This window comes from Octopus bimaculoides, chromosome 22, assembly GCF_001194135.2.
Source record: "Octopus bimaculoides isolate UCB-OBI-ISO-001 chromosome 22, ASM119413v2, whole genome shotgun sequence".
NCBI lineage: Eukaryota > Metazoa > Mollusca > Cephalopoda > Octopoda > Octopodidae > Octopus > Octopus bimaculoides.
This window is the reverse complement of record NC_069002.1, coordinates 22,446,573-22,458,403: the sequence shown is the minus strand read 5'-3', so window position 1 is coordinate 22,458,403 and position 11,831 is coordinate 22,446,573. Positions and strand designations below refer to the sequence as shown.

The following is an 11,831-nucleotide window of genomic DNA, read 5'->3' as shown; positions in this document are numbered from 1 at the left end:
CATGCGTAATTAAGCCAGCAGCACCTAGTAATACAATAATGGTGATGTTCTTAACTGTTATATGGGAATGTAAATATATTTGCAAATTGTTTTTGTTACATGTTTTTCTGTGTTCTGAATACTTTTATTTTAATAAATGTTGCTTACTGCAAGTTATGGATGATTCTTTTATGACTTCATTGCTTTCAGGCTTAGGTTAAGGTATTTTCACACCCGACATCACAAAATACGTCTGAATAAACATTGCCGGACATTAAATAGAGACTCAGACATTGCTTAGAAAATATTTTTCATTTTTAACCTCGTGTATAGTACGCACTAGGGATTTTGACCTTTAAATTTTGGGGGAAAAATGCAGATTATACTCGAAGATTTACGGTATATATACACACACACACACGCACACACACATACACATATATATGTAACGATAATAATTTGTGTAGTTACCAATTATAACAATTAAATATTTGTTGTTATAACGACATGTTGCAGGATGCGAAAGATGAACAATGCATAAAGTTTAAGAAAATATTTATTTACTGTTACGTTACAATACCTTGCCTCGATGGGCAGGTTATAATAGATCCATAAACATTCGAAGTAAAGCTTGTGTTTGTGTCCTCTTCATTGTTTAGTAGTAATCCAAAGAGAGAGATAGTGGTGTTGTAAGAGAATAGAATTAGAGCTAGTGTGAATTGTAGGGTGTAGAACATTGTCTCACAGTTGCTGACAGTAAACCTCATTTCTCTCGCTGACTATTTCTTAGTAGCTGTATTCATTTGTGTTTATGATTCTAGCAGTCAGTTCCCTAATTAATTGAGTTGTCACGAGCTGCCTCGCTCTGTGTCGCCAAGTGACTACTTCAATTTTGCTTGGGGTTTCTTGTTTTTATAACTATCTAGAAGGATAGATTTAGTTGGTGGTCTTGTTATCTCTATTCCAGCTTTTGGTGGAGTAGAAGTTAGAAAGGGTCAAGTGGTGAAGACTTTATTTCGGGCCTAGCTAAAGGCATCTGGAAAATGTAAAACTGCTGTCAGAGAAAAACCATTGTTCCAACATGGGAAAAGTTCTGTTGCAGTGTTAATTTGAATTTGACTATGGTGGATCGAATCCACTTCATGCATGCAAGATCCACTACGCACACGCACACACACACATATATATATATATATACATACACACACACACAGCTATTTGATAATACAATCTTCAGCAATTATACACCCACACACACAGTCCACCAAAAAAATGTATACGCAGTTCAGGAAAGGAAAAATCTGTATAAATATTTAACTTGTATAAGTAACCCTATGAATATAGGTACCTCCTTCAATGTTTTTTCAATGTGATAACACCGAATAAAAATATTTATACAGATTTTTCCTTTCCTGAAGTGTGTATACATTTTCTTGGCGGACTCTGAATGTATAGATGTGTATATATATGTAGTCACAGTTGTAACTAGCTATAATACACATGTTGTAATTTTGAGCCATGTTCCACACATGCTGCTGTTGATCTTTGCAAATAAGTTGTGCTCTATGGAGAAAAAGAATTACACTCCTACCAAAGTGACCAAGAATTCTAAAATACACAGGTTCTTTAAAATATCATAGCAGTTGTGGTTCCTATTTGAATGACCTGCGAGAATATCATTCCAAGACAAATCTCAGAGCAGGGATTTTATTTCAAAGAAGCTGTATGCAGTAAGTCAGCAGCTGTGCATTTGACTTGTGCTACTTTGTAGGAAAAAGGGTGAGGAATGATGAGTTTTGTAACTCCTTGTTTTTTGAGTATTTTAAAAGTATTGTCACTGTTCAAGCTAGAACTTATATTCCTCTTTTGCAACATCATGGCACCAGTCTGACACATGTGCAATGCCAGGGGATTATACATACAGCCCATTACCAACAGCTTTTTAAACTTAAGGCAGACACTGACAGCACTGCAGTCTTTAAACTCTTTTTCCTGATTAGCCCTTTAACATTTAAACTGGACTAAATAGTCTGTTTGTTTTATGCTTAAACCAACCAGATCTGGCCTCTCACACCAACCCTAAACTAAACAATCACATCATTGAAATCTCAAAGCTATGAGATAATGCAGGATCAATTCAAAACAATGGGAATAATTGTGCATTGTATTTGACGGAACAATCTGAATGCTAAAGGGTTAAACGACATCTTGTTCTTCTGTTTTTTAACCATTTCATGCCATTGAATTTAGTTCTTTGAGTGAAGAATGAATTTTAGGTGATCCCTTGAAATAATACATTTGTGTTTCCTCATAACTTTCTTTAGTTCCAGTTGGTTGATTCCGATTTAGCATTGCTACCCTACAAAACATTTTTTTAAATTTGACAATGCTCCCACTGCTGATTTATAATAATTAGATCAACGAAGTCAGAATTAAATGCGTTTTTCACAGACATCATATAAATTATCAAACCCTCTCACCTCCTGTTGTCTGTGGTTCCAAGCTTAAAAGTTCTTTATAATTTTTTTTTTTACAGTTCAACATTTAATAAAAATTTTAATTGAATTAATTGAGTTAATGTAAATTGGAAGTCTGATCATTTGTGTTTAGACAGGTTTTAAATTTTATTACTGATCTTTAAAAGATTCATCAATTTATGAAATTGTTAAATCTGTCTTAACACTTTTTACTCCAAACTGTTGTTTTTTTTATGCCAGAATTGTTTTAGTCATTGCCTTTCCTTTTCTCATTCTTTTCTCTTTGTCTTCTCTTTTCGAAAGGTACACCGAGTCTACCGTAGTACTGGAGCTAGCTTCCAGAAGGCCCAAGCAGAATTTGCACAGGGTGTCATGCGCAATGAAACTGTCCAGACTGCTGCTGCTAATGCCGCTGCTGGTGCTGCTCGAGGTGCAGCACAGCAGTATGGTTCCAATAATCGCTACTAAGCCCCTCACTTTCTCAACTAATGAAGGGAGAGAAAAGAGAACAACTGACTGTCCCCTCCCCTCATCCCACCATAGGCCAGAAAAAAAAAAACAATCTGTGTAATCTCCCTGTTTTGTTTATTACAACTATATAATATTAATAATAATTATCATCATCATTATTATTATTATTATTGTTGTTGTTTGTTAATGATTTTTGTTTCATTAATTTTGATTTAAATTAAACACAAGAAAAAATATGCAAAAAAACCCCAAGAAGTAAACCACCTTCTACCCCTGTATTTTGTCTTATGTCTAATCTTGATATGCTGTCCTTACCACCACCACCACCTCCTACTTAATTCTGTAAATTAATGACTAGTATCTTAGCTTAACCTTGTATAATAAACAGTAACTATTAGAACCACAAACTTTCTTGACTGTTAACAACAATATTTACTGTATATCTCTATCTTATCTGTATATGTCTGAGTACTATGTATATATACATATATATATATATTATTCATGTATGTATAAATATGCATACAAACACACACACAAACACACACAAAGATTTTTTTCTCCTCTAGGTATGTTATTTAAACATAAACAGTAAAATTGGTGAGACACTGTGCATGGGTGTGTGTGTGTGTGTGTGTGTGTGTGGCATTACACTCTTACATTACAAGTATGTATCAACATTTTGTTTTGTATAAATAAAAATTGACTTACAACATGTGTTAGTGTGCTTGCATAAATGTGCGTGAGTGTGTGTTTGTCTGAGTGTATGAATGTGTTTACAAATGCGTATATATATATATATATATAGGATCATGCATACATGTGTGGGGTATATATGTATGTATATATATATATATATTTACACATATACACATTTGCACACACACGCATGCAATATGCTCGGTTATGTATGCTCTGCTTGGAATTTTAGAATCCTTGTATAAGTTTTTAGTCTTGGACACTTGACCAATTCCTTTCCGTTCCAATAAAGCAAATCATGTATTTCTTCATCAGCTCTGATTCCAGACCATTCACTGTCATTTTCAGAATGAATTTCAACAATACTATTATTACTACTACTACTAACACCACCACCTAATGACATCATTTTCTCGTTTATTACTAGAAGGCTACCAATTACTTTAGGCCTTTGCATTTGTTTTGTCCCCACCCCCCCATTAACACACCCATCTTTTTTTTTTTTTTAGCATTTGGTTGATTTCTACCTTTTACTGCTTCTTTCTTAATATTAACCCTTAAACAGCAGATATCATAAATTAATGTCTCAAAAATTTTACAGATACGGCCTTCATCTATCATAAAACGGGAGGTGAATATTTATTGGCCTCTTTCCATAATGGGATTCTAAATTTTATTGTGTGAGAGACTAATATTACTTATAGTTTTTGTCCTTATTTAAAGTGGAGGCATGTGGCTTAGTGGTTAGGGATGATGGACTCATGGTCGTAGGATTGTGGTTTCCATTCCTGGACCGGGCAGCGCGTTGTGTTCTTGAGCAAAACACTTCATTTCATGTTGCTCCAGTCCTCTCAGCTTGCAAAAATGAGTTATCCTGCGATGGACCTGTGTCCTATTCAAGTGGGATATATATACGCCAGAAAAACAACCCTTAGGAGGAGTTTGGCACAACTTGAGAAGGTAATTTTTACCTTTATCTAAAGTGAAAATAAGTATAAAGTTTACCCTTCAGATAAAAAAAAAAGACTTTTTTCTTTGTTTATTTGACATCCAACATTCATGCAAGTGTTTTCCATTGTTTAAGGCTTAAAAGCGATGGTGGGGTAGGTGAGAGGGTAGAATATCATTCTCTATCCATTTTTGGTATTCAGTTATGTCCCTTTGTAGTGTCAGTAAACTTTAGGGAGGAATAAGACAAGTACCAATCCCTGAGAAATTTGTAGACTTGGTGGCAATGTTCAAAAGCAACAACAACAAATGAAATCCCTTATTGCAATGGTTTGTTGTCTGATTCAGTCAGTTTTGACTTGATTTCAGGCCTGTTGCACTGATGTAGCCAAGGTAACTAAGGGTCACTGTTCTCCTTGTTTTCCTCTCCCCTTCCATCGTCAGAGTAAAGTGTATGTGTGTGTGTGTACACCATCATCATCATTGTTTAATGAAAGATGGACGTTAAACAATGATGGTGTATATAAAAATGTAATGTAATGGTGTTGGGTGAAACTCGACTGTCTTGGTGTGTTTATTGGGCAGACATTTTAAGATGGTGCAAAGTTGGTGAAGATTTTTAAAACTCTTCGGCAAAGTTTATTTTAGGGAAGAAGTTTGTCTGCCACATGATTGGAACAGTGGACTCTATTGAGACTCCTTCCCTCCCTCTCTCCCACCTCCACCACCACCTCCCTCTCTGTCCTTTGCTGGCTTCACTAACATGATGTTACTACCACCACCAGCCATAAAGGAATTATTGTTATACCATATATTTACTACCACAATCTCCTACTTTAACCACTTCTGTTAACACTAATACCATAAACCCTAACACTACAATAATAGCTATAGTGTTCAGATCAATTGTTAAAATTAAAAGGAAAGGAAACAATCTTGGAATGGTTGTATTCAAGGGAATGTGTGTGTGTGTGTGTGCACATTGACACACAGTGAGTGCATATACGTCATACATATACACACACACATGGATATGCAGTCTTCCCTCTCATCTTCATACAGAAAAACAACAGCAACAAAGAAAGTCTCCAAGAGGAAACAAATGTAGAAAAACAAGATACATATCAATATTTCTAAAACCCCTCCACCACCACCATATATCCATATATCTACAAATAGAAAACTTTAAAACCCATTTATTGATTCCTCTTTTATTTACTCCGTTTTTGATTTGATATTTTCGTAATGGTTGGCTGTTTTAAAACCCAAATCCAGGGGTCGGGTAAGAAAAAGTACATGATGATACAGATCCAACTTGAATCTAATTATTCAATAAAAAGGAGGAAATTAAAAATATTTTAATGAGCTTCAGTTTTTAAATTATTTTCATCTCTGAGTTTTGATTCAAGCTTGGATTTCAATTTTTAAAAAATATTAGTCTTATAATTGGTTTCTTCATAACAAGTCTCTCAAATTGATAAATGTGAAAAATATGGGGGGGAAAAAAAACCCCAGCAAAGCTTCAATTGAAGTTCATGTCTTCAATCCAGGCTGTCACCTGTGTGTGTGTGTGTGTGTGTACACATTGTGATTGTGCTTTGACTTGACAAGCACAATTGCTCCGAATAATGAAAACAATTATACACGCATATACATACAACCACCAAAGTGTATGAGGATATATATATGGCCGTATGCATGTATCCAAAAATTAATAGGCGCTGAACTGCATATGATTTGCACAAAGTATTCAGTAATGAGGAGAGTATTGAATGTGATGTACTTGGTTTCTCACTGCAACCAAAGCAGTTCATAATAGTAATTATGGTAGCTTTGAATGTCTCACACTGAAATATGTAAACAGAACAGCAATAAAAGTTGGTTTGGTTTGAAGCATTGTAGTTTTGGCCTCTCGCTGCACATTGTGTGTGTGTATGGGAGATTGAAATCGAACCTATTTTAATGAAAGAAAAAACTCAGATCACTTTCTTAGAAGTGGATGGTGGGGTAGAGTTTACAAGCATTTGAAAGCAGATGCTGGGTCCAATCGTTTTTGCTGTATTTTTTAATGAAAATCTTTTATGCTTTCATCTTTGTCACCTTCTTGCGTTGATCAACAGAATTGAGAAGTCTCTCTCTCTCTGTACAGATACAAAACACAAATCCCCATGGTAAATGTTGTATAATGTATGTTGGGTAGTGTGACTTTTATTTGAGGGGGTGGGGAGTGGACCAGAAAAGACGGACAAGGGCTACCACTAAAACAAAAAAAAAAAAAATTAATGAATAGTTTGGCTTTCATGTTTTGTCTTCATTTCTGTTTTGCTTCATAGGTTGATTTCCTAATCAGTCTGATTGATTAAACCAGTCAACTAACGATCAGAGATCAATCAACCCTTCCACATTTTGAAATCTAATCCACATCAGGTGCAAATGATGGGGTTTCATATGGTGAAACGTACACCCATTTTCTTTATCCGTCATCATTATCATGATTATTATTATTATTATAAGGGTGTGATGGTGGACAGACAGGAACTGTAGAACACCAAATTACGTGTCTAATGATATTTAGCATCTTGCTGCTGTTCTAATCTCGCTGAAGTCAATTTGGCCTTTCGTCCTTCTTTCTGGGTAAATAAAAACGGTACCAGTAATATACTGGAGTTGATTCTTTGGTTTACTGTCTTTTATTTTTATTATTGCTTCACTATGAATCAGACATGCATACGTACTGTGTGTGTTTGTTTGTATATATATATACACACACACACACCAATCTAGTATCAAAAAGTTACTGGACAACTTCTGTAGTGCAGCAACAGATGGCAGCACATGGCCATATGCACAGTGAGCTAGCAGTGACCTTCCTGATGCAGTGTACTGAGTGATCTCACTGTGTTTATTTTGCAAGTTGTGAAATTTGTGTTTTTGTGTTCACATGTATGCTGTAGCCTGCGATTTTTGTCTTGGGCAGGATGCAGGAACAAAGAGCTGACATGAAATTTTGTGTTGAACTTGGGAAGTCTGCTACAGAGACAAGCTTACTGCGATGAGGCAATGTTTCAAGTTGCACGGGCGCTTCAACAGCGGAAAAATGTCCCTGGAAAAGGATGAGCGATCTGGAAGATCTACCACGAGTGCCCCCCCCCCCCGAAATGTGGAGAAAATTTATCAGCTTGTGCATAAGGAGCGTTGGAGGACAACCAATGATGTATGGGTTCGTGCAGGCAATCCTAGCATCTGAATCAAACATGTGGTGTGTCTCTACCAAATTTGTCCCCCAACTGCTGAGCAGAAAGAATATTGTGTTGAAGTCTGTCAAGCTCTCTGTTCATGACCCGGCCTTCATGTCGAGGATCATCACCAGTGACAAGAGTTGGGTCTACGGGTACGACCCTGAGACAAAACAGCAGTCATCATAATGGAAGAGGGACTTCATCGCTATGACCAAAGAAGGCACGGCAGAGCCGCAGCTCAACCAAGGGCATGCTCGTAATTTTTTTTTTTTTTTTTTTTTTTTGACATCCACGATATTGTGCATTGAGAATTTATCCTCTCCAGGGCCAGATTGTTGATCTCGAGTTCTACAGCGATGTTTTGAAGCATTTGAAGGAGGATTTTCAGTGAAAGTGACCAGATCTGTGGAGCATGAAGAATTGGATTCTTCACGATAATGCACCATCTCTGAGCTCTCCTCACTCCTGGGTTTCTTATGGTACCACTTCTGCACCAGTCCTATTCACTAGATTTAGCTCCTGCAGACTTTCATCTTTTCCTCAAAATGAAAATGCAGCTCAAAGGTTGCCATTTTAACACCATTGTAGGGATCCAGAGAAAATCGCAAAAGGTCTTGGAGTCGCTTACAGAAAACAACTTCCAGGCTGGATGTCAAAAGTGGCAGGAATGCCAGAACTGATGTATTGCTATGCAAGGGGACTATTTCGAAGGAGATGATGTTAAAACTTAGATAGGTAAATTATTTTTTTATTAAACATAGCAACATTATTTACATTTGATGGATATTTGCCCTCATCTTTGTTGTTAACACAACGTTTCGGCTGATATACCCTCCAGCCGTTATCAAGTGTCTTGGGGAAATTTCGAACCTGGGTTCTCATCCCTAAGGTATTTTTTGATGTTATTATTATTATCATTATTATTATTATTGTTATTATTATTCAGGTCATGGGCATATGGCGTAGTGGTTAAGAGCGCAGGCTACTAACCCCGATTCCAGGCAGTGACCTGAATTATGATAATAATATCGAAAAATACCGTCGAAATGAGGTCCCAGGTTCAAAATTTCCTCAAGACACCTGATGAAGGCTGGAGGGTATATAAACTGAAACGTGTTAACAACAAACAAGATGAGGACAAATATCTGTCAAATGTAAATAATGTAAATGATTCCTCATCTCTTAAATATAAAACTGTACATAGCTTGGCTAGTCTGGGATTTTTTGATACCACCTCATATATATAAACACACATATGCACACTTACTCTCGCACAATATATATGAGTATACATGTGTGTGTGCATGTATGTGTATGATTATGTATGAATAAATGTGTATTTCATCAATATGTTTGCCTTTCATGCTAACTTGGTTGGTCAGTTTGACAGAATCCAATGTGCCAGACGACTGCATCAAGTTCCAGTATCCTTTTTGGTATGGTTTCTGTGGTTGGATACCCTTTCTATGACAACCACTTTGCAGGGCATATTTGGTGTTTTTTTTCATAACTTGCGTAAATTTGAAGACAAACAAAATTAAAGTTGGTGCAATGATTAGGGATTAGATTAAATATTAAGAAATGAGTACATGGTATGTTACATAACAGATAATTCAAGCAGAGGATGGGAGGATCAATAAGAAGAGAATGCAGATATTAATCTTAGACCAAGGTGTGTTATTTAAGTAGGTTTTTCATGTAGAAATTCCAGAGTTTTATTATGTAAATGTGAACAACTAATAATATGAGGGTCAGCTGACCAAGATGCTCACAGAAAATGACCAAATGAGGTTTTATGATTCAAGTGGTCCACACACTTCTTGCATTGGTGTTGCAGTGTTTGGATCTTATTGGTGAAGAAGCTTTGTGTTGGTCGAAAAAAGTCATCAACAGCAGATGGGACATCATTGCAATACTGGTTCCCAGTCAAGTGTTTTGTCCTGTTGGGGGAACAAATGATGGTCAGATGAGGCTAAATCAGGACAATGGGGAGGCTGATCAACCAGTTCAGAGCCAGTCACACACACAGAAACCAGTTTATCTGGTTGTTTGGTTTTGTAACTGCCTCAGCAAGTTGACATAGTACTCTCCATTGAGGGTGTAATGCCTTTTGCATCCCCAAAAACTGAGACCATCAACTTCCCTGTAGATGAAACGACCTTTGCCTTCTTTGGAGCAGGTGAGGAGGGGTGTTTCCACTGCATGGATTGTCTCTTTGTCTCTGGCTCAAAGTGATGAATCCAACACTCTTCTAGGGTAAGGATACCAGCTGGATCTGCCTGAAACAATGTCACATTTTCCCATGATGTGATCAGCCAGGTGTCAGAAAATGTGGCATCTATTGAGCAGAAACTTTCATCATGCCATTCTCAACTCTTTCACAGGAGATGCTAATAGCATAGACTAATTGATTTGAAGTCAATCATCTGCCATCCATTACCACGTGGTAAACACAATCATGACAGTTGCAGGACCTCCAGACATTGAGTCATCTTCAAGACTCTCCCTTCCCTTCCTAAATTCAGCTGCTCACTTTTACACTATTGGTAAAGCTGAAATGGTCATCCCCTAATGTAGCAACCACGTCAGCTTGAATGTCCTTAGGGGTCTAAACCATATTTTATGCAGGTATTTGGTAACACTACAACGCCACATTTTGTTGATTTTAAAGACAAATCGACACTAGTTATTTTTGAAGTCTTCTTTGAACAGTGAGATGTCAGTTTAGCTGGAAAGAAACGATGCAGTTATTAATATGGAGATCTGAAATAAATATAAGTCAGACTTCACAGCTCTAACATCAATCCTTCATAGTCAGCCTGATCATATTTCAGCCCACCCTCGTAACTTGTTCTTCTTACTTCACTCAAGTCTACAACTGAAAAACTCTAGCTCTACTACCAACATCCCCTCCATCACGAAGAGCACACAAGGGTGTACAGAGTGAAAATTGACTGGAAAAGCACAGGGTTGGGGCAAAAAATTTCAGACAAAATAATTATTTCCTATAAGTGAAGAACCACCCAGTTCCTTGTCCTTTTTCCTTCTCAACAAGTCAGTAATAATGATTCCAAGAGACCTCTGGCCAAAGATTACACTTGCCCTGAGCACGTTAAGTACTTATACAGGGTAGAAATAACCAACTGATTATTAAAAAAAAAACTGTTGTAAAGTTTGTTTGCCAACATAACATGGCAGTCCTGGTTTAGGACGAATATTGCTGTAATTTAGTCACAGGAGACATCATCTCCAGCTGATGAAGAGAAATAACCCAGAAATTGCAATACACAGATATTGTTTTGAGCTGAGTTGGGGTATTAGATTCTCTTGTTCAAAAATATAAATATTGTGTCGTATAGCCAGCTGAAGACGATGTGTCCTGGGGCTAAATTACAGCAACATTCGTCCTAAACCAAGACTGCCATGTTATGTTGGCAAACAATCTTTACCCCCAAAGTACTGTTGCTGAATATCTCTCATTGTGAAATTTAAAAATAGTAATTTTCTAAATCAAAAACTAACAACAAATTAGGAAACAAGAGAGAAAAAGTAAGTAGATTCATATCAATGCAATTTCTATTCTTAGAAAATCCTTGCTCATTTGAACCAGCAACAGATTTGCATTGAACAAGTGGTTCCACTAAAAATGATATAGAGTTGTTTTTGTTTTTCAATAGAGTTAAATTTACTTTTGAGAACCTTTAGTTGGAAAGTCTTTCCAGATTACTCTTTACTCATTTTTCTGAACTAGGAAGTGGGTGGAGAGAGTAACCTCGGTTAATACAGTAAACAAATATTGAACTTAATAAGATTCCCAACCATGTGGTTTTGGGTTCAGTCCCATTGCATGGCACCTTGGGCAAGTGTCTTCTACTATAGCCTTGGGCCAACCAAAGCCTTGTGAGTGGGTTTGGTAGACAAATATATATATAAGAGACCTAAGTGTACATACCCCACTATAATGGGGTATGTTATTCCCCTGACATATTTCATCCGGTTTAATCGTAATTTATACGCA

The 11,831-nt window shown here is 36.7% G+C and overlaps 1 protein-coding gene across 6 annotated transcripts in view; it reads left to right on the top strand.

Annotated features, from left to right (window-relative positions):
• Positions 1-7,245, top strand: part of LOC106875112 (secretory carrier-associated membrane protein 1) — a 124,950-nt gene extending 117,705 nt beyond the window's left edge. For all 6 annotated transcript variants that reach the window (XM_052975702.1, XM_052975703.1, XM_052975700.1 and 3 more), the window contains one exon: positions 2,760-7,245. In XM_052975702.1, coding sequence (XP_052831662.1) covers positions 2,760-2,924 — 165 coding nt within the window. In that variant the 3' untranslated portion in view covers positions 2,925-7,245. The remainder of the gene's footprint in view (positions 1-2,759) is intronic.
• Positions 7,246-11,831: the final 4,586 nt, after the last annotated feature.